Genomic DNA, 24036 nt, shown 5'->3' with positions numbered 1-24036 from the left:
GACTCTTTATGAGCACAGGAGCACAAGCGTTAAACAAAGAACACAGTATAACATACAATAAGCTGCACAATTATGGATAGGCCGGGTGGCCACTCAAACCATATATTAAGAAAGTGGTAAAAGTACCACGTCACGAACAATGAACAGGCCTAGGGCCTTGGGAATCGGTGGGCCTACACTGGACTAACGAAGATTAGGACATAGGAGTCCCACAGGATGCGGGTGCAGAGGCTATAGGCAACCGCGTTTACCATACAAGTCAATGGTGCGTAAAAATCAGAAAGTGTTAGGTTTCGGAGACTTCCAACTGGACTAGAACTTAGCCACTTAAAACTAGGACACTAGAGGACACTAGAGGTGTAAACCACTATAGGAGCACCGGAGTTATATCGTTACCTCACCCATAGGAAGCGGGTGCATAGGTGCCAAAGTGTGTCGGGTTTCGTCGTGAAGTTCTATGGAGCCTAGAGGAAAAGATGCTGCAGGCGGCCAGGAGAGAAGAGTCCGGTTGGATCCAAGGGTGGATCGAAGATGAAGAGTACCTGAAAGCAGAGGGGACAGAGCTCAGGTCACTAGCCAGTGACCAGCGAGGAACCAGGAAGGAACCAGGAAGGAACCAGGCGATGTTGGGTTGCGATCAGGTGATGTCAAGGTGTTTGTCTCCGCTGCCACATGAACCAGGAAGGATTGAGGATGACCAGCTGGTGAACACGAGCTGTTCCACAAAGGCTCTTGCTGTTGGCAGTGTCGGTACTCGATTCGGAGTCATCAAGCCTCGGCAAAGGCAACCCACGCAGGACTCGAAGATGTCTTCTTGATCGGACCGGGAAGGTCAGATCGATGGCTCCTTTTCAGGGGAGCTGGGGCCAGTCTGGAGCACAATCAAAAAAGGGAGAGATAGGGTTACAGGGCACTCTTAGACCCCAGTCAGTTATCAGATAAACAAAGGAAGAGTGTCCGTCAGAGAAGCGTTATAGCACGTGAGATTTGAGGCCAGCTGTAAGTGGTCAGATAAACAGACCAATTTCAAGAAAAAATACAAGATTTTTTCAGGAAACCCTCACTCACCCTAGTGGTGACATGCTTCATCATCAGGTCCACCGGGAGAGATCGAATACCTCCCCGGTGTGCTGCGACGCCAGGAGACTGCGGAGCTGGTTCTTGTGAGGGTAAAGTGTGAAAAAAAGTTACGTGAATTTAAAAATGTCCAAGGTTGTACCAAAAAATCATTTATTGGCTGGTCAACCCGACATATTAAAAACTAGCTATGTGTAGGGAGAACTAACCAAATAGAATATACTGGTGTTTCCCTGTTAAAGAAAGGTCAACATGTTTCTGCCCGTGGTATGTGTGACTGAAGGGCTTTCTTCAGGACCAGTTTGCGAGTGTCACCTTAACAGGTGTGGGCGCGCTAAGGCCCACCCTGCCAAAGGCGGTGAAAGTTAAAAATAGCACTATGTGTAAAAAAGGTGCATTAAAAGAAACAAACTAATAAGTCTGGGGAATTACCTCTGTTACGAGGAACCTAGAAGTCTGTGGACAAATGGTGAGACAAACAGACAAATAAACAAACAAAGAACATAAAATCAATCAATATTGATCATTTTGCATGGCATTTGATGCAACTTGGTGGCGTGATACGTGCTGGCATACCTATCAAAGGCCGTGGCCGAGATGCATGGGATGCAAAGAAATAGTTGTGCCACAATCCGGAGTGGTGGGCCTCAACTAGCGCTGAGAAGTGTAGTCCAGCGCGATCTGTTGCACGTATAATAGGGCAACAGGATAATAAGTGGAGACTTACAGTGTTAAGTCCATCCGTGCGGGAAACCGGAAGTGGCTGCCCGTTATTACTTGGCTACCTATAGTAGGGCGGCGGGGAGGTAATCCCCGAAGTGTTAAGCGTTAAAGCAGAGCAGCAGTGTGAATAGCGATTGCTCTGCTGGCCGTGACTAGTAGTTTTGATCAGGCACACAAATATATGAGCGTAAAAGATAAACACTCCTCACTTGTACAAAAAGTGAACCACGCCCCATAGAACTCAGGAGGGGGGTGGGAGCGACAATGGCACACCCTATTTGGGAAGGAAACAACAAACAAACAGAGAATTTAGAGATCTGGCAGAATCTCGAGCACAGGACTTATCTGGTTAGAAGTGTCCAACAAAAGGTTCTTACGCCCGCAACGCTCTGCACCCTCTCGGTACCTAGCTGTTCCCTCGCTGGATCTCGTGGATCCTGAGCGAAGGGCAAGCCCGGTGTTATGAGGGAGGTGACAGAGCACGGGCCAATGGGAGCTGGTTATCCAAAGCGAGGCTTGGAATACAAGTCCCGTGATCCCGCGAGAGGTAGTTTCAAAGCGGGATTTCTTTTACAAAGTGAAAACGAGGCTTGGAAAGCAAGCCCCTGGCGACTTGACAATGAGGATTACGAGGCAAGTTTCCGTTATAATGACAATCACAGCCAAAATAACCTGACCAGAGGAGTTACACATGGTAGTGACTGTTAAAAACGGTTTACTGGTACAGAAAATTAATTGTTGTGTTGAAATACATACTGGAATATTGCCACACAGTATAATGGAGTTTTGAACTATATGCTACAGCACTAGTTGCGGCAGAGTTAATCAGGATTAAGATTAATTCATATTACTGCAGAGTGCGTGCTCAGTGTACTCAGAGCTCTCTGATTACATGATTCAAGAAACATGGATCTCATGGTATAAGAGTTCAGCCCAGACTCGGGGTGTAAACAAGAGTCAGACAAGCAGTACCCCAATAGAAAGTGACAGGTAGCAGACATGGCTCATGAAAAACCTAATGTTTTAAGACACTAGTCCAAGGTATTTGGTCATTCAGCCCATGAATGTGGGTACTGAGTCTATATACCCAGCGCTGTTCTTTCTCAAACAGGATGCTGTCTCTGTTCCTGGGGTTGTTGACCTGCTCAATAATTGTCCAGGTCATATCATTTGGGGTGTGATGTGCCTGCAAAAAATGTTCACTGAGTTTCGTTGTGACCTTTTTGCAACGAATGTTGCTGCGGTGTTCCCCAATGCGAGTTTTTACTTTTCGTGTTGTCATTCCAACATAGCGTTTCGCACATGGGCAAGTAATCAGATAGACAACATTAGCAGAATTACAATTGGTATGAGATTTTTGGATCCATATTTTGCCGGGTTCCAAGCAACCAGACCAGCAATGTAGTTTTGAGGTTTTGTCGTCACAGAGGCCACTAGCCAACGGGCAAGCGACTGGACAACGCATCGAGCACGAAAAGTGCAAAAGGGTCCCACGCAGCACTCGGAGAGTGTGGAGAGGTGATCTTTGGAGCACAGGCTGCTCGGGGCTGGGGCTTCTCAAACCCCAAAGCACAACGTCGAAGGTGCCTTGGGAGCTGCGCTGGAAGCCCTTCGTTGACTTTTCAAGATGGCCAGTCCCACGTCTCTCGTCGCCTCCACAGGTCTAAGCTTTGCTAGGACTGTGGATCGGGCTGTTGGAAGTCTGGGAGTCCAGGTCTTGTCGGTCTCTGTCGTTCGAGCTCCGGCTGGAGCAACGGCAAAGGAAGTCTTGATGCGCTGATGGTGCCTGCTTGCACAGGTTGGCCACTCCTTGACCACAAGGGAGATTCTTCAGTCTTCTACGTTGAGTAGGATGTCGAAGGGTCCAGAGTATCATTTCAAAGTTTCAGTCAGGATGATCTAAATTGCATTGGCACAGCTCCTACCTTTATTCCAAATCAAGGGGCTGGATCACCTGCTAGGTCCCTCCTATGGGTGGGACCCAGGAAGGAGGTGGTTACACCCCTTTCCCTTTGTCCAGTTTCGCACCAGAGCTGGGGCTGGAGTGCCCCAGCACCGGTTTGAACTGGACTATGCATGGGACGCCTTGTGCGCCCCAGGCAGTGTCTAGTTTCATTCAGCCCTCCCTGCCCCAATTCACTATCTCCTGTCTGGGGTGATGTAACACCTCCCTGTGACAGCATATCTATTGTCCAGGCCTACCCTGCCGGAGTTTCGGTCAGCAGCAGGAGGCCAGACTTGTGTCTGTGGCAGCAGCATCCATTTTGTGATGCTGAGGCTTTGGTTAGATTTAACCGTGTTTAAGCAAAGTAACATGTCTTCTCCCTCTAGAAGGGTGGGATGCTACCCCCGTCGCCAGAACTGGCAAGGGGGTAGTATTCCAAAGTGTATGACACCTTACACGACATGTTTTGATAAAGCCAAACCAAAGTTAGCAAGTAATTGCGAGGATTATAATGCACTTAAGAGTATATGGTATGGCAATATCCCAGAACAGCTAAGGGAGTTGGTCCCCAAGGCTGCGGACAGGCTCAGCTCATGCTCGAGCACCATCTCACATAAAACCAAGCACTCTGCCTCCAGTATTGTTAAGGCCTGCCATAGGAGTGACTGATAGGTGTATATGTGTCCAGATATAGGTTTAGATATAGGTATACTATATCTAAGCAAGGGGTGATTACACCACCTTGCCCCAGCTGAGTGATCAGCCAGTTGTGTCAGATTGGATAGCCAGCCAGGGGTGGCAAAAGAAATGCTGCAGCCCCTGGTAGGCCATGGATGCACCTATGCCCTGGGCACCTATAGTACACTGTACAGGGGCTGATAAGGTGACCCAATGTCCAATTGGTGATGTACCTAAAGTACATGGTTGTGAATTTAGAGAGAGAACAGCAGGCTGTGGGTCTGATTAGCAGGCCCACAGCCACATTAAGTAGTAAACCAGTGAAGCAAAAAGCAAAAAAATGGGGTGAACATAGGAAAGCAGACCCTACTCTCCTACATCCTGGTTAAATCAGAATCCTACCAGAAATGAAGTAGATTCAGACTCAGAAAGACAGTTCAGGATAAACAAACACAAATGAAATCACATTTTGATGGGAAAGTGGATAGTAAATTGATTGATATTCTTGCAGGTGATTGGGTTTTAATTAAGAATCCAGGGAGAGTTAACAAAGGTCGCTCAAAATGCTTTGCACCTGTTCAGGTATTGAAAGTTAGTAAGGGAGCTGCATTTGTTGGCAAGAAGGGTTGGTGGAATCAGCGTCAATTAGTGAAAGTGAAGGATCAACAAGCTGAGATCATTGGGGAAAAATATAAAAAAGATTGTCCGGATGGATTAGATTGGGGTTTTTTAGTTGAATGAATCAAATGGTAAAAAATACCCTTCTTATCTTGAATCCTTACCTGTTCAATCAGGTAGTCAACAATGCACTAGGAATGTTGTTAATTGTCAAAATGTTACAAATAATCAAATTCATTCTTCTTTTGGCAGACCAATTAGAGCACCTGAAAGATTTAATGAATTTATTAGATTTTAGAATAATTTTTCTTTTCTTTTTATTTTTGGTTGTTGTTGTAAGGGGAAAGGTGATGTACTGTAATACTAATGGTATATATTGCGCGGCCTGTCGCGTGATGTATACTCGCGCTGCTGCGGGTGTTATAAACATGTTATTAATTGAATGGTAACACTCGCACATGGGCGGCTGTTCTGCGGTTGGCTATGGTCATTGTTGGCGTTACCGCAGAGCAGACGCTTCATGATTGGGTGGAGTTTTGATCTTCAATAAACTGGATTATTCACATAAAAAAGGACTCGCTCTTACTTCCTTTGTGCTTGTTACACCGCTGTTTCATCAGAGCTCCGTTTTTTTTTCTTTTCAAAAAGAAAATCCTGAAGCGGGATTTTCTTTTTTAAAATAAAAAACATAATGCATCATTTCTTTTTTGCTGTCCCTTACTGCCTGGCGGTTACAGACAGTAAACAAATGGCTATGTGTCCACCTATCCTAATTGAGGGGAGGGACATACATCAATGCACTGACAGCCCTTACTCCATCGGGCTGTCGGAAAAGTTTGTTCTAGGTCTTTGAGAGAGTAATCACCTCCGTGGCCAAAAAAAAGGTCCGCCCGCATCTAAATCGGGCGAGTGGAAGAGCACTTTGGCAGGGCGAGAACTCTTTTGCCGTTGCAATGGTAGTCCCTCTCCGGAAACATATAATCGGGCCTCAAGTTACTATCAGCTGTAGACTCCGCTGGTAAAACAGCGTCAGAGTTTGGTAGACTGAAAAAGATTCCATTGGAATAAAGGAAGGGGGAGGTGTGTTAATGACACCATAACAGGTGAAGTCCTTCTGAAGCTGTGAGGTCACAAGAGATGACATCACAAACTTGCCTTTCAATCGGGAATGAAGGTCTTTGGCCGACAGCATGATGTGGAAGCCCGGACTAGTTAGTTACAAAGAGGGCGTTACTCCAAAAAGAACTCCGACATAGAGCTCTCTCGCGGGGCCCTTCGGTAACTGCAGCGCCACCCCCAAGAGGAGCAACGCCCGATGATGAAGCATGACACCCGCATGGGTGTGTGAGGGGGTGCACAGACATAATATCGAGTCCAAAATATCGTTTGGACATAATATCGAGTAAATAATAAAGACTGGACAAAATATCGACTGGACAGAATATAGACTACAAAAATATCGTTTTTAAGGTAAGTGAAGTAATATCGACTGTATAAAATATAGATAGCAAAAATATCGATTTTTTAATAATATATAATATTTTATAGTGTATTTTTATGTAATAATATTAGTGAAAAGTGTGTATTTATGTTATAAATAATTTTATTAAATGATTTTTGTTATTATAATTATTGCGTAATGTAATTCTGTAGCGGGTTGTGGGTTTATAGGGGAATAGGGTGGGAAGTAATTTAATTATAATTAATGAAATATGTAAATTTATTAATTGATATTAATTTGTAATTAATTGTTAATTAATTTATATGTGTCAATTAATTTAATAGTAATTGCAAAATAATTATTAATAATTGATTAATTGGTAATTATGTACATTTTACTAATTTATTGCAGTAGCGGGTTGTGGGATTATAGGGGAATAGGGTGGGAAGTAATTTAATTTAAAATAATTAAATATGTAAATATATTTATTGATAGTAATTAGTAATTAATTGTTAATTAATTTATATGTGTTAATTAATTTAATAATAATTGTTAATTATTTTATATTAATTGATTAATTGGTTATTATGTGAATTTTACTAATTTAATTTCTGTAACGGGTTGTGAGTTTATAGGGGCATAGGGTGGAAAGTAATATATTAATAGGTGAATAATTATGTTTAAAGTATTTTATTGAAGCAGGGTAAGGAGGGAAACAACAAGGACACGAAAAAAGAAAACCACAGGTGCCCCACAATCAATGCGTACGGTACATTAGATACATCAAAGCATTTCTGTCGCCTCAGAGGGCACCATCCAGCATGGAAACACAGCTTGCACGCCTGTGGTTAAAGACAAAAGAAAAAAGAGGGGGAAAAAAGGAGGGGGGGGAGGGGGGAGAGGGAAGGGGGAGGAAGGGAAAAAGGAAAAAAGGGGGAAAGGGGCGGGGAAACAATCCTGCTCCATATCCTACCCAACCAACAAACCCCTCAACTCCCACACCCCGACCCACCCCCTGCACTGTGCCAATGACCATCTGCTCCCTCCTCGTAGCAACCCTCCGGTTGGCTCCGCTACTAGATGCCGGCTCCGACCAATCAAACAGGCGGGTCCGGCGGCGGTGTCAGCCGTAACAGCCTGAGATACCTAGGGCAGGTGATCTCCCTGAATTCAGAACACAACAGACCATGGAAAGGCGCCCACAGCTCTTCAAAAGCATCTACATCCCCCGCCGCCACTAAGGACATTTTTTCCATGCCAAGGACATGCCACAATCTGTGCAGCCAGCTGACAACGGTGGGGAGCGTGGTGGAGCGCCAATGTATGAGTATGTTTTGCACCGCTGACCCCAGAGCTATCGCAATCTGTCTACCCCTTTTAGACCTGAGAGGGTACATCAACCCATTCGTTAATCCCAATAGGACGTAGGCAGGGAACCGGGGCAGCTCTATCTCGAAACATTTGTCGACCTCGCAGAGGACCTCTTCCCAATAAGAAGCTAAAAGGAGACAGTCCCACAAAATATGAGTAATCGTGCCGGTTTGGCCACAGTTACGCCAGCACGTCCCTGGTATCGACCTATCAATCTCATGTAATTTCTCAGGAGTGCGATACCAATAGGTCGAAATCTTGGTGAAGGTCTCCGTGAGCCCCGTGTGATAGGCAGAGTGGCGTGAGAGGTAGGAGATGTGGTCCCACTCTGTATGACTCAACACTCGTCCGAGCTCCCGTTCCCAGCGCTCCCGACCCGGGTTGTGGATGTGAAAGGGGGGGGGCTGCAACATCTTGTACAAATCGGAAATAAGCTTAGCGTCCGACGTGCGAGTGACTAGCCAGCGCTCGTACACCGTGATCTCCCGGTCCGCCTTTTCGCGCACTTGAGACTGTAGCGCCCAGTGGCGCGCCTGCATATACCGCATGCGCTCCGTCTCGGGAAGGCCATAATCCCGCCGTAAGTCCTGGAAGGGGATGACACCCTCTGGGCCATACAGGTGATACAAAGCGCAACAGCGGGCCGTCCGCCAGCAGTCGTAGGCGCCAGGCTCCGTTCCCGGGCCAAAGTCCGGATTGCCAATCAGCGGCGTGAAGGGAGAAGGGAAGGTAGTGAGTTCATGCCTAGTGGCCACTGAGTCCCACACCCGAAGTGGGACACGTGTTACAAAAGAGGCGTAAAGCTTAGGGGGTCGATGAGCCCGTCTCAAGAAATGCACCTCCTGTAGCGTTCTGCCTGCTACCGCCTGGTCCTAGAACAGCCAGTGTTTGTCTGATTCCCACCGGCTCCACTCCACCAGATAGCGCAGTTGGGCGGCCTGGAAATATTTCCGTAAATCTGGTATCCCTAGCCCTCCAGATTCAGGCGCCAACGTAGCTATGTCCCTTCTGATCCGTGGTCTACGGCCCTGCCACACAAAACGTGCAATGGCCGATTAAGTCTCCGCGAGCCACCCTGTGGGGGGCTGTAGCGGTAGCGCCCTAAACAGGTATAGCACCTGAGGTAGAAGGGTCATCTTCACTGCGGCCACCCTACCCAGCAGCGATAACATGCCCTTATCCCACCGAGCCAGTTCCTCCCTGATTTTCTTACTCAAAGCCGCGTAATTGGCCGTGACCATCGCGGGGAGGGAGGGTGCCAAAAGGATCCCCAGATACGGAATCTGGTCCCCGGACCAGCTCAAAGGGAAAAGCCTCTGCAAATCCGCCCTGGTGGCGCCGGTAAGCGAAATATCGAGGGCAGCAGATTTCCCGAGGTTCACCTTGAAGCCCACCACCGTGGCAAAGAGATCCAATTCCGCGATACAAGCCGGCAGTGACCTCCGTGGGTCATCGAGCGTCAAAATGACGTCATCCGCATAGAGGCTAATCGCGTGGTGAAACTCTCCCATCCAGACCCCGATGATATCGGGGTTCTGTCGAACCCTTTGAGCAAACGGCTCCATATAAAGAGCAAAGAGCAAAGGGGACAGTGGGCATCCCTGTCGTGTACCCCGTTCTATAGGAAAGGGTCGGGAGCTGCCCCCGTTCACTCGGACCACCGCGGACGGAAACCGGTAGCAGTTGAAGATCAGGTGCCGGAACTTCTCGCCAACACCGAACTTGCTCAGGACCTTCTCTAGGTAGGGCCAGTGCACTCTGTCAAAAGCCTTCTCCGCATCTATGGAGAGGAGCATTCTTTCCCCGGGGATCCTGGAGGCCTTCTCAAGAATATGAGTCACCCTCTTCGTGTTGTCCACCGTCTGCCTGCGTGGCACGAAGCCGGCCTGATCCGAGTCGACCATGCCCGGGAGATGAAGTGCCAACCGTGCCGCCAGTATGCTAGTGAAAACTTTCAGGTCCGTGTTCAGTAGCGAGATAGGGCGGTAGGATCCACAGGCAGTCCGGTCCTTGCCCGGTTTCGGGATCACGGAGACCGTGGCCTGAAGAAATTCGGGGGGATGGCGCCCGGCTCCGAGAATGTATTGAAAAGGCGGGTCAACAGAGGCGCCAGCTCCTGACAGAAGGTCTTATAAAAAAGGGGGATGATGCCATCTGGTCCAGGGGCCTTACCCGGTTTAAGCCGGGAGATCGCCGTAACCACCTCCTCGATACGGATCTCCCGCTCCAGATACTGGGCCTGATCCGGCGTCAACGACGGGAGCGGCACCGATTCCAAATAGTCCGCCTCCGCCCGGGCGGAGGGGGCCTCGCCAGTGTAGAGGTCAGCGTAAAAACTACGGAAAACGTCCGCAATCTGTTCGTCCTCCGTGACTGAACCTCCGGCAGGGGTAACCAGCTCCTTCACCCGGTGCTGTTGATGTTGCACCCTAAGCTTGCTGGCCAAGAGCCGTCCACACCTGTCGCCACCGGTGTAATACTTGTGCTTCAGGCGAAGCATCGCGTACTCAGCCCGGTCCATGTCAAGAGCAGACAAGAGTTTCCTGGCGGCTTTCAGCTGCCTCCAGACTCTGGGGGCTCCCGTTCTATGATGGACCTGCTCCAGCTCCCGCACCTGCCGGGTAAGCTCGTCCCTTTTGAGCTGGCGCTCCTTGTTCTCCGCCGAAGAGATAGCGATAAATTCGCCCCGGAGCACAGCCTTCAGGGCGGCCCATTGCGTCGCGCGGGAGGTGTCGTCGTTATCGTTTACGCGCTGGAAGTCCGCAATGGCCGCACGGATCTGTTGCAACGTCGAACGCCTGTGCAATAGTGTATCCCGGAGACGCCAGACCCCTCTCGGGCGAGCCACCGGGGGTACATTGAAGGTACCCTCCACCGGTGCATGGTCGGAAAGAGAGAGGACCCCCATGTCGGCATTCGAGGCCAGTGCGAGCATAGGGCCAGTCACAAGTAGATGGTCCAGTCGTGCGTAGGACTTGTGTGCGTGAGAGAAATAGGAGTACGCGCGGGTCGCAGGGTGGAGGCGGCGCCACATGTCATGCAAGTCCAGCTCCTCAAGTCGGGTGCGAACCGAGCCCGAAAGCTCTCCCAACTGGTGGCGCCGTTGCACAGACCTGTCCAGAGTCGCGTCAAAGACCAGATTCAAATCTCCCCCTAACACCATGTGCCTATCAGAGGTGGACGCCACGTCTTCCAATGCCCTGTGCAAAAATTGATCTTGATGGTCATTGGGGCCGTATATGGAGCCTACAGTCATCACCAAGCCCCCCACCTTAATCCTATATGCCAGAAGTCTCCCTTTCTGTTCCGCTACCTTTTGTAAGATCTCCCCCCTGAACCCCTTAGAGAACAGAAGTGCCACCCCTGCCGTTTTAGAAGCGCTGGAGGAAAAAAGCTGCGTGGGGAACTTGGGGGTACGCAGTCTGGGACAATCCCTGGCCAGCAGATGGGTTTCCTGCAGTAGGCAGATGTCGGCCTGAGAGTTCTCCAACAGAGATAGAACTGCCCGCCTTTTAACCGGGTTATTCAGCCCTTTCACATTCAGAGTAACAACTTTAAGAGCCATCAAGGAGGGAAACCCCTGAAGCGCACATGAAGGTGGGCAAAGCCCAGCAGGCGAAACACAGAGGCCACCCCAAGAAGCCTCAGCACACAGCGAACGCAGACTTCCCTATGGCACAGTACAGTCCCCAAACCCCAAAACCCCCCAACTAAGTGACCCCCCCCCTTCCCCTGGAACTTCACACACCCAACTCCATACCGCTCCCAACTCCCAGCCCCCCAGCAAACCCCCAAACTCGAAACACCCCCCTGCAACTCCCTTTCCCACTCCCCGCTTCTCAAGGCATTCAAAGAAGTCATTGTCCCAGTCCGGTCCTTATCGGACAGGGCCGTGGAAAGTCGATCTAGTGGACGTCCAGCCACCACCACCTGCACTCGCCTTCCCGTCCCTCCCCACCCCCAGAACCCCCGCACCTGCAATAATGAAAGGCTAATGTAGACTCCCCCCGGAGTAAGTTCAGGCCGTCAAGGCCACCTCAATGTTCGCTGTTGCTCTGGAGGCCTCCTGAATGGCGCTCGACATGTCCGCCCGAATCGTGGGCGAGTCAGGCCGCTCCGGTGGCGGGGAGCGCCTCTCCCCAGCCTGCCGCCAACCATCTCGAGTGCTTCGTCTGCGGCGTGGCGCCGGGGTGTCTGTATCCGATGCTGTGATACCCAAAACTGTGCAGACATCCTGGAGGGACCGGAGCTGGTGCAATGTCCTGTTCCACCGGAAAATCAAGCGGAAGGGGTGCCCCCAAGAATACTGCATTTCATGCTCCCGAAGGAAGTCCGTGGTGATTTTAAAGGATTTTCTCTTCTGCAGTGTGACCGTAGATAAGTCCTGATAGAGGGCCACCGGGTGGTCTCTGAAGCGGAAAGGCTGCTGCCGCCGCGCCTCGCGGAGGATCCGCTACTTCAGGGGGAAATCCGGTAGAAAAGCCAAAATGTCCGGGGGGGGCGCCATGGCTCTGCGAGGGCGGCCCACCCGGTGCGCCCTGTCGATGCGGACTTGAGAGTCCTCTGATTCCCCCAAAATTGCACGGAAGAGGGCCTCCAGGTAGGTGGTCACGTCTTCACCCTCTTCGCCGGACGGAACGCCCCGGACCCTGATGTTGTTCCGCCTGGACCGGTTTTCGAGGTCCTCGGCGTGGGCCTGCAGCTCAATCTGGTGCTCCTGCAGCCGCAGGACCTCCTGCTGCAGGTGGGTGATCTCCTCGTCCCTGGAATGACCAGCTTCCTCCACAGTGTTGACTCTCTCCCCCAGGGAGTCCACCTCTCTCCGTACCTCACGGACCTCCCCGGCCACCTCTTGCTTCAAAGTCTGAAAATCCTCTCTTAAGGAGCTAAACAACGACTCCAGGAACGATCGTGTCACCGGGGGTTCCCCGCCTTCAGCGCCTCTGGAAGGGGCCGGGGAGTTCGGGGCGGCCTGGCTCCCTCCGCTGCGTAGGGCACCGCGTCCCAACATGTCCGGCAAAGTTCGGTCGCCTCTCCTTTGACCCCTGGCATTCGACATCCTGGCGGTGCGGGGGTCACCGATGGCCGCCGTGCAGCGCAGAGGCTACGAGGATCAGGGCAGCTATTCGCCAGCCAGGAAGCACCGCTACGCAGAGGTCCCGATCAAGGCCGGGCGGCCGGTCCGAGGCACTCAAAATGGCCGCCCGTTACAGTCAATGGGCCAACGCCCAGGTAACGTGGCCTACCTCCGTCGCGAGTCCACTGGAGATACACACAGCCGGAGGGCAGGCTCGCGGGGCACAGGCAGCCGGGGCCGGCTCGTCTGGATGAATAAATGCTCCGGAAGTGCGACACCACTCCACCACGACCAGGGTTGGGCTGGAGCGGCCGCGCGAAGCGAGCGTTTTCGAGCCCCGGACTGGAGTAGTAGTCGGAGGCCGGCTTCGCCTCCGTTGCCCTCCTCCGTTCGGCTCCGCTTCGCCGGCGAGGTCCCTCTCGGCACCCACTCGAACTCCGCAGCGTAGACACTCCGGCAGGCCACTCACAGTCGGCAGATCACACCGTCGAGACCCCAAGCCTGAAGGTCTCGCGGCCTTCGGGCTGCACACAGGCCGACCAGCGGGCTCCGCCCCAGGCTATCTCAGGCGGAATCGCACCCTTGGCGGGGCACCCAGGGCTCACCGATTGCTCCACACCACCACGGGGGTCACCAGGCACAGTCACTGCTCGATCCGGGGGGGAATCAGCGGCTGCGAGCGGTGCAGGGTTTCAGGGGTCCGGGAGCTCTCGGCGAGTGCGTCCTCTCAGCCCGCCATCTTGGCCACGCCCCCTAGGTGAATAATTAAAAGAATTATTGTTAATTATTAAATGTCAATTATTATTTATTCTATTACATAACATTTTTATTTAATTTGTAATAATTATTATTAGATATTTCTTGTTAGATTTTTGATTTATATATGAAAGATTTACTTTCCCTAAAGTTGTATTCTCTGGAGTGTGAATTGTAATTTTTACACCTACGCTTTCCAACGCTTTCCTTACTGTTGCACCCACTGGAGTTGGAATAGTAATTTTAACCCCTACGCTATCCAACGCTTTCCCTACTGTTGCACCAACTGGAGTGGGAATAGTAATTTTAACCCCTACGCTATCCAACGCTTTAGCAATAGTAGAATTCACTACAGTTGTTACAATAATTGTTAACTATTTTGCTATGCTATGGTAAAATTATTATATATGTTTATTTAATATAAAAAATTATATAAATATATATGTTATTTTTTTAGATTTATTTTTAATTTAAAATAAATATTTATTAATATAACATTATTTTAATAATTTAAAGTAAGTTTAGTCTAAATATATTTATTACTACATTAGTATTAACTTAATTTAAAGACATTTAAAAAAAACGATATTTTTTACAGTCTATATTTTAGTAACTCGATATTTTAGAGTCGATATTTTTGTACTTACCTGTTTAAAGATAGCCAGTCGATATTTTGTCCATCGATATTTTGTCAACGATATTTTGTCAACTCGATATTTGTGAGGTCGATATTATTTCAGTGATCCGTGTGAGGGCACTTTTACCAAAAGGAGAAATTCCCTCACCTTCAGAGTGTTTCGTTTCAAACCTTTTTTATGAGCTACGTTTTACTCACTGCTTCTTCTAGCGACTGCATTGGCCAGCTCCTCCTTTTCATTTCTTTAGGAACAGTTACCCTTGAGTGATTATCACGACGCCTGGACTAGCCCTGCCAGTGAAACAAATGGCGTCCTGGAGATGGAGACCCCGCCACTGGGACCGAGGCAGTAACGGGGTCCACGACGTTCACAGGTGTTCTGGGGGATACCCTGATGCCGTAGTATTACGACTCGTCTCATTCTCTCCTTGCAGGCTGCCCCAACATTGTCACCCGCTCTCAGTGGGGAGCCCGCTGCCCCACCTGCTCCACAAGGATGAGTACCCCGGTGCCCTTTGTCATCATCCACAACACGGAGGGGGCATTCTGTAGCACCAGAGCGTCCTGCAGCCGCCAGGTCAGGGGCATCCAGCGGTTCCACATGGACGACAGGAAGTGGTGCGACATCGGATACAGGTGAGGCTCGAGGAAGAGGCAGGACTATGGGGGTCCGCTGAGGAAATATGAGGTGACAGGGTCAATGCACTGAGGGGCTATGGGGTCACAGGGTCACAGCACTGAGAGGCTATGGGGTTACAGGACCCCTGCAGTGAGGGGCTATGGGGTCAAAGGGTCACATCGCTGAAGGGCTGTGGGTTCACAGGGTCAGGGGGCTATGGGCTCATTGCGTTGAGAGGCTATGGGTTCACAGGGTTACAACACTGAGAGGCTATGGGGTCAGAGGTTCACAGCGCTGAGAGGCTATGGGGTCACAGGGTCACAGTGCTGAGAGGTTATGGGGTCACAGGGGCAGAGCACTGAGAGGCTATGGGGTCAGAGGTTCACAGCGCTCAGAGGCTATGAGGTCACAGGGTCACAGCGCTGAGAGGCTATGGGGTCACAGGGGCAGAGTGCTGAGAGGCTATGGGGTCACAGGGGCAGAGCGCTGAGAGGCTATGGAGTCACAGGGTCAGAGCGGTGAGAGGCTATGGGGTCACAGGGTCACAGCACTGAGAGGCTATGGGGTCATAGCGCTGAGAGGCTATGGGGTCACAGAAGCAGAGCGCTGAGAGGCTATGGGGTCACAGGGGCAGAAAGCTGAGAGGCTATGGGGTCACAGGGTCACAGCACTGAGAGGCTATGGGGTTACAGGGGCAGAGCGCTGAGAGGCTATGGGGTCACAGGGGCAGAGCGCTGAGAGGCTATGGGGTCACAGGGGCAGAGCGCTGAGAGGCTATGGGGTCACAGCACTGAGAGGCTATGGGGTCACAGGGGCAGAGCGCTGAGAGGCTATGGGGTCACAGGGGCAGAGCGCTGAGAGGCTATGAGGTCACAGGGTCACAGCACTGAGAGGCTATGAGGTCACAGGGTCACAGCGCTTTCTTTTTGCTTTATAACATCCTGAACTTTTGTTTGAAACCAGATATTTCCCTGCGCTGTTCAGTGTGGAGGACACATTAGTTTGCTATTGTCTGCCTGTCAAATGATTCCATCATCTCTTTATATAAATGTTGCACACGGCATGATTCAGTCTTTTCTGGGACTTCATTCTGTAAGAATCACGCCAACTTTGAGTCAGCAGCCAGGGGTGGCCTTAGGCATGTGCAAGCTGTGCACCTGCACAGGGCCACCAAATCCCAGGGGCCCCCACACCAATATATATCCTTAATATAATAATCCTCTGAGTATGGATGCATATTTCCGTGGCGCCCCCGGGCAGGGATTTGGTGGCCTCCGGTTCTGTTCCGCTTCCAAACACCCTGACCCACCTCTTCACTGGCCTCCGCGCTCCGCCCCGCCCTGACCCCTCTGGCGGGGACCCCTACCTCCGCTCCCTGCCCAGGGCCGCATGAGCCTAGAGCCGCCCCTGCAGCAGCCCGTTTAAACTTCATTTGTTTTCCAGTCCCCGGGCTTTCGTGCTTTTAATGCACTGAAAACAAATGAACTTTAAAAAGGGACTGATGCATCGCTGTCTCTTTTTGAACTGCAGGATCGCTGTGCCTATGGATTCAAGCTCTCCTGGCTGAAGAAGGGTGACATGCCCTGAAACCGGTCCCAGGATGCTTGTTTCCGGTCCAGGGAGGGCCTGGCTTGGCAGTTCGGGCTGGACTGTTCCCATGATGCACAGGGTCAGACTGATTTGCATATGGCTGGGTCCAAACTGGGGTGGTGAAGTGAGCTAAAGAATGATGGATTAAACCCAGATCTGTGACTAGGGGTGATTGTATGCATTGTTCAGCATTCCGTCCATCATTTATTCTTTTTGCTTCTTTCAAAGTATGAAACAAGTCAGTTTGTGCTTACATTTTTCATTTTATCCTTTTCTTTCTTCTTGAAACACATGCAGCCAACGCGTTTCATCCAATACATAGGCTTCTTCAGGGCAGTGCTTATCAAGTGGCAATGGTCGTGTATTGAATGAATGACTGCGCTGCACCGAGATTTTAAAAAGTATGTTCCACGCTATTTACACGACCCTAGAAACAAAATAATTCAATAACTATAAAGTGTCCAAATATCACAATTCCTTCAAAGTTCCTTGTTGGTGATTTTTGTACTTTAATGTGGTTTGCCGTGTTCGGCACCAAAGTCATCCACGCCACACCGTGTCCACACGCAAAGAGGACGTACCTCAAAATGGCAGTTATGTTATGAATCTGGCCCTATATGTTCACTTTACAATATTCTCATTTTTTATCGTTTGCAGCTTTCTGGTTGGTGAGGACGGCAATGTGTACGAAGGCCGAGGCTGGAGCACGGTTGGGGCTCATGCCCGGTCCATGAACAATCGATCCATTGGGATCAGCGTCATCGGATCCTTCTCAAGTGAGTGTCTGCTGTGCTTCTTTAACAATCACAACCATGCCGTTCTAGAATGTTCGCTTGTTTGATGACGTCAACTGTGGTTTGAGATCTATCGTGATATCATTCATCGGTGGCTGTTTTAAAGGAGCTATCTGCGAAACTGCAATGTTCTAGGTAACTCCCGCACCCCCACCAATGATCAATAACAGGAATTCTAGAAGGCTCCTCTGGTTGATGATGTCTCTTTGAGGTTTTGAGACCCAATGTGAAATCATTCACCGGGTCTGGTGGATAAGTTGACTAATGCGTCCATTGCAGGAACCTGTGTTCGACCTCATAGTCACGGGTCCACTCAGCCTTCATCCATCTGAGGTTGATAAAATAAGTACCATTGAGTTGGGTAACAATGAACATCTGTTTTTCAGCGCCAAGAGACCTCAGGGTGAACGTGTGCTTTACAAAGGGGTCTGATACAAGTCCATGGTTCTGATCTTCAGTGAGGCCATGCAGGGGACAGACCACCTGGTGGAAGGAAGTCCTTGGCTTAAGAGCACAACCTGAGCAAGAGGAAAGGAGACATTAGAGGAGAACAAGAGGAGGATAGGCGGAGAAAGCAGGACCTAGAGAAGATTGCAGAACAGCTCGCGAGCCGGATTTAAAAATCCAGAGAGTGTTAATAGCGGCAGCAGCCGTGTTAACCTTCTCATGTCCCAAGCCTCCCTTTCAATGAATGTCTTTGGAAGGGGCGAAGTGAATGAATATTTCACATATATATAGTTAAGAAATATTGATTGTCAGTAATAAATCTGTCAGTAAGATATGGAATTATACCCTTGTCAGCTTTCTTTGCTATTTTGTCGATATTCAGGGGGCACGTGGGGTATCTTGATTCTGCCCACTTTGCTCACAAACTACATTTGTCAGTTCCTCGTTGCTTTCTCTACCTGCTCGTGGTGAGTACACTATTAATTTAAGGGCTTTCCATTATCTACAGCTGAAGTAAAGGAACAGATACAGCTGTAGCCGAAATACTAATGCGCCTATTAACTCTTCTCGTCAACCTACTAAGTTTGACCCAGATTTATGAATGGTGTGCATCGCCGCTGAGCCAAGCAAGGTGACGAAAGGCAACGCAAGCCCTTAAGTCGGATTTACTAACCACACGGAGCAGCCTGGGTGACTGCATTGGGAAGATGTTCCAGGGGCGGCGTGCGGCTATTCCCACGCATCCACCTGTCGTTTTTGACGCATTGCCTGATTTACTAAGACGTGTAAGCCTTGGGAATGCTTCAAAATGGATGCCTTCCCACAGGAGATGTAGTGAAGAGGAAAACGTTTGTTACTCCTAGGTATTTCCTCTTTCTACGTGGGCTGCATTCTGTAGTACATGTAGGAAGAGAAAAATGCCTCTGGAGATTCTCTTTGTGTAAGACGGTGTCCCTTTCTGCACAAAACATCCCTGCCTGCCTCTTAGCAGATACAGTTCATTCCTCCTCGCTCCTGCCGCTGCGCAGTGAGTTGTCTTGCTGATTGCAACGTGTTACGTTTTACTAGATCCAGGCCGTCCTCTAAACGGTACTGCTCATCATAAGTATGACATGTCCCCGTTAGTCTTCAAATGGAGAGCATGATGACTACTTTCTTATAATAATCAATAAAACATTTCTTAAATTACTGGCTGATGATAGAGATACAAATGTTCTTTTCGTTTGCTTCTTAGGAAGAACCCCAAATTTGGCTGCCCAGGGAGCCGTGAAGAGCCTCATCAGCTACGGAGTCTCCAGGGGCCTAATCCGGTCCAACTACATCCTGAAGGGGCATCGTAACGTGAACCCCACAACCTGCCCCGGCAACAGCTTCTACAACCTCATCAGGACCTGGCCGCGGTTTCAGGCCTAGGTTCCTGGTCCAGGGAGGACCATGCCACTGGGCCATCAGTCCCAGCTTCAGACGCAACGATATCACGAGTCTGTGCACCGGCTCCAAGGGGATACAGCGCAGACGCCATCATTAAAGAAGAGGGCCAGTTCCTGCTTCAGCCCTCAGTCTTGACAATCTCACCCTCTCAACTCAGCACCCTCCTCTCGCACGACCATCCTTGATAAACCCTCCTCCTCTCCAACATGTCCCATATTCATCTTCTGGCATACGTCACTGCTTGTGCAAAGTTTGTTTAATGTGTGAAGTTCATTTTCACTTCTTTTGCTATGTCACTGAATTAATTAACGGCAAAGACACGCTGGGCAGTTCCATTGATGTATCATGTTCTACGCGTTGCATTCACATGCCTTCTCTCCTGGAAGAAGAACATTGAGTTTTTTTAAAGAGAATATTTTACATTTCTTGCCTCAGAACATGAAGTGTGACTGAGTCGTACACAAATGGAACACTTTTCTAATTTAGACTCTGTTTCCTAGTATTTATAACTCTGACACACCCACGCGTTAATACACAAAATCACTATTGAACTGCACGGCTAAAGATAACATTGTCAAATCTTACACGTACGACACGGATGTGTTGGGGTGGCACTTAGGAATCACAGATAGTTCCTTTTGTTGGGACACTTAATCTAGTAGAAGCAATCACTGAGCATGCAAGACCATGTAACCAGGTCTTATTGTATACTTGATCTCTGTGAGATACATGCTCCATTGTCAACCTTTGTTCATTTCAGCCCTGAGGAATCGCGAGTGCGATGAAACACGTGTCGGCTGGCTGTATGCAACATTAAAGACTCCAAGATTTACCTATCGAGAGTTTTTTTGCTTGGATAATTCTGTCATTTTGTTTAAAGTGAATTGCTTTGTGTTACTTAACATTGTTTACACCGTCTTGAGTGCAACAGCAACCAATTTTGTCCTTACTAGAGTAGGTGTCCTCCTACTCTTTTGAGTGGGTCAAGGTTTTTCCACTCGCCGTCTTGCACCTTAATAGTCAGCAACTCTATACTGATGTGCGTATATACGGGCAGTGCACCCGAAGTCTAACTGATCAAAAGCCTTCCGCAGCTCTCACTTGCCTCAGAACATGTTCCTGTGACCAACACAAGCTGGTCCAACCCAAGGGAATACATGTGCTGGCAAGGCCATCTTTGAAGGTTTTAGGCTCTTTACTTGGCGGCCATCTTTGAAGGTTTCAGGCTCTTTACTTGGTGGCTATCTTTAAAGGTTTCAGGCTCTTTACTTGGTGGCCATCTTTGAAGGTTTCAGGCTCTTTACTTGGTGGCTATCTTTAAAGGTTTCAGGCTCTTTACTTGGCGGCCATCTTAGAAGGTTTCAGGCTCTTTACTTGGTAGCCATCTTTTAAGGTGTTGGGCTCTTTACTTGGCGGCCATCTTTGAAGGTTTCAGGCTCTTTACTTGGCGGCCATCTTTGAAGGTGTTGGGCTCTTTACTTGGTAGCCATCTTTTAAGGTGTTGGGCTCTTTACTTGGCGGCCATCTTTGAAGGTTTCAGGCTCTTTACTTGGTGGCCATCTTTGAAGGTTTCAGGCTCTTTTCTTGAAACACGCTTGAAACACAACTACACTATCTCCCTGAGAAGCCTGTGACTACTCACCATCACCATTGCTAAAAATCAAGTGCTGCCAGAGTTATATTTGGCCCAGTTTGCAGAGCTACAGTAGAAAAAACCTCAGAACATCAGAGGCAAACAACCCCAGCCCCCACAGCTGAGGCCTAGTAGCTCCTGATTGTCTTATCATCCTGAGTCCTTTCGGGTCCGGCAATTGGTGGCAAAGGGTGTGAGATCCTGCAAAGTCAGTTTTAACTTTCAACAAGAGAACATTGACTCCAGTGACATGTTAGATACAAGGTTGGTTGGGGTAGACATTGACACCCTGTTGTTAGATAAGTTGAGAGAATCGTGCTTAGGTAGATGACTCCTTAGGAGGACGATAGAGACCAGATGGAGAAACTGAATGGGATGAAACAAACTGCTAGGTCCTCTGAGGATGCCAGGGTTAGAGTGGTGTGATGTCAAGCTCTCTTCGCCAATAAGCACAGATTTTCTCTAGACACACCACATGGCTCCACACATTTTCTTTCCAATATTTTCCCAAGCCAGTCACATCTACTGAATTCTAGGAGTTATCCGCTTGGGAGGGTTAAGTCTAGCTGAGATCCTGAACTTGTGTAGCAGGGATTCTGCTCCTACAAAGAACTGTGCATAGAGACTTGGAACCTCAGTGAATTAGGGTGAGCCAAAACTCACCTTAGTATCCACAATCCCCTACCAGACTAGCAATCAGTGTCTCATTGGTTCTTACAACCCCCCCGATGTTTATATAACCCAGAACATGGACTTAGAACACCTCAGGTAACGCGGAACACATGAACACTCTTTTGTTATACTAACATATCAATCCAGAACCAGGAGTCAATGAGGACATGTGCAAGTTTGAAATGTTTATTTCTAATGCAGTGTTCTCAAGCGCAGTATTTTGGCTAATACAAGCAGACATATTATAAAGATCAAGGTCAACAGCATAGTTACTATTCCATAAAATACAAAGGGAGAAAGCATATTAAAATGCTAAAGGGAAAAGGTCCAAATAGAACCTCGGTTTACCCTCCCTTGCTAGTATATTATGTTATATCTACAGAAGGTCTCTTTGGGTTCAGAAGGGAGTGCCCATACCTTTGGTCTCAGCAGAAATGGATCACATCATCTCCTGCACCGACTTTACAAACTGGAACGACCTTTGACTTGTTGTCACCCTCCCTTTAGCTGTCTGTGTCTCCGCTGTAGTTTTTTTAATATTACTCTCTCATCTGCCATTCTCACCTGTTGCGGTCTCTTTTTCACCCTTCCTATCTCAGCTGTCTTTCTCACAGATTTTCTTTTGAAATTTCACATATATTCACCCCTCTCTCACCTGTTCTGTCTCTTTTTTACCTTTTGCGTGTTTCACACCTCTTTAATTCCCTTGTCTCTTTCTCATCTATCTCTGTCTCAATATCACTTCCATATCTATCATCTATCACCTTTCATTCTCCCCCGCCTCTCCCTCAGCTGTTTTTTCTGATAAGTCACTGCCTTCTTATCACAACCTTCTCTCTGAGCTGTCTAACCAAGCTTTCCCCTTCAGATCTGTCACTTTGTCACCACTCTCTAAATCGTCTCCCTTCTTTCAGCTGTCACATCCTCACCTGTCCACCTCCTCGCCTTTCTCAGCTGTCTTAACCTGGCTATTTGTTGGCCTTGCTCTCTCTTACATATGTTTTCCCTTCCCTCTGAGCTGTCTCTCTCATCATGGTCTCTAGCTAATCTCTTAGCAGTCTCCCCCATTCCCTGCCTCTCATTCTCTCTGAAGAAACTGTTTTCCACTCGCATCTCACCTCTTTCACCTGGCTCCCCAGTCTCGCTCAGGCGGAGGCCCAGTGCTTAATTTGTAAAAAACATTCATAAGTGCCAAAGTCTTTGTCAGACCATTGCAGCTTGCACCACACATTGCCCTGCCAGAGCTGCCAGTGACAGAACCAACACAAATACTAACCACCACACTCCTACAAGTGTGACAGTTCAGACCATTGCAGGCCCCCAAATCTATGAAAGTGGCTTGGTGGCATGTATTAGTCAATTCTAATGTTTAATATTGAATTAATAAACTACTGATATGTTATCGCTAAACTAGACAAACAGCGCCACCATGTGGCCGAATATCATCAGCGCCAGTGTTAACAAGTCAAATGAAGCACAGCTCTCGGCTGTCTCTACCTGTCTTTCTCTGAGCAGCATCTTTCTAACAAGTCTCGCCTCCCTCTCCCTGACTCTCCCTTGTCTATCACCAGCCGACTCTTATCACTTTTCTCACAAGTTTCATCTCTGGACCATCTAACATCATAAAAAGGGCTTATAATCTTATACATGCAGAACAAGGAATTTTAAGATTTTTATTAAAATTGGAGACTTTCGAGATCGAATCATCGCATTATATTTTTCGTCAAATGTAATTACAGCTATTAAATTATGAAGCTGTACGACTACATTATTGAAATACTGGACTCCTGCGCGCTTGAGGCTCTTTTTAAAACACTCCACGCCGAGAATAAGTTCCGACCTCGACATCAAATCAAACATTGTTCTCAATTGCATGCATTATGAACATTATTCGGAGTTAATAGAATACAAAAATCTGCAACAGTATATTTGCTTTACCTTAGGGTTCGGAGTCCGCGATGCATCATTTTTGTTACGGGTTAGGATTCTTCGCCTAAAAACATTTACTTCCAGATGAAACCACGTTGAAAAGGCCACTCGTATTTGTGATCTTTGTAACGGAGGAGTGCACGGTCGACAGCATGTTCTGTTTGTATGTCCAAATCTGACCTTAGTCGAGGCCAAAAGCCGGTGCTTAGTACCAATTGGAACCAGATGCATTATTACTTTGGTTCAAGACCTTATCTTGCTTCTTAAATCGCTGCCTGATGAATTTGTTTACATTTCTAAAACTTTTTAAAAATTGTATTGAAAATATTATCTTATTCATGTTTTATAACAAATGTATTTTTAAAATGTGTTGTTCTCAGTAGAGAACGAAATCAAATAAAAAACTTGAACTTAAACGATCCCGTCTATGTCTGTCTGTATCACATCTCTGATACTGGAATCCCCTCTCACTGGTCTTCAGCTCTGTCTGCCTCTTGGCTGTCTCGTTGTCGCCTGGCTGTATCTGTCACCCATTGCATTCTCTTTCACAACGGTCCATAAACCTCTCTCACATTCAGATCTCTATCTGATACCCACA

The 24036-nt window shown here is 48.5% G+C and overlaps 1 protein-coding gene across 1 annotated transcript in view; it reads left to right on the top strand.

Annotated features, from left to right (window-relative positions):
* LOC147665981 (peptidoglycan-recognition protein SC2-like) overlaps positions 1 to 23756 on the top strand; it is a 108714-nt gene extending 84958 nt beyond the window's left edge. Inside the window, exons 3-5 of the mRNA XM_086949355.1 lie at positions 14758 to 14959; positions 17190 to 17308; positions 19008 to 23756. Of these exons, the coding sequence (XP_086805481.1) occupies positions 14758 to 14959; positions 17190 to 17308; positions 19008 to 19186 (500 nt within the window). The 3' untranslated portion in view covers positions 19187 to 23756. The remainder of the gene's footprint in view (positions 1 to 14757; positions 14960 to 17189; positions 17309 to 19007) is intronic.
* The last annotated feature ends 280 nt before the right edge of the window (positions 23757 to 24036 follow it).

This window comes from Lissotriton vulgaris, unplaced genomic scaffold (genome assembly GCF_964263255.1).
Source record: "Lissotriton vulgaris unplaced genomic scaffold, aLisVul1.2 SCAFFOLD_1444, whole genome shotgun sequence".
In the NCBI taxonomy this organism is placed as follows: Eukaryota; Metazoa; Chordata; class Amphibia; order Caudata; family Salamandridae; genus Lissotriton; species Lissotriton vulgaris.
Note: the sequence above shows the minus strand (reverse complement) of the source record. Positions and strands in the feature narration are given on the sequence as shown.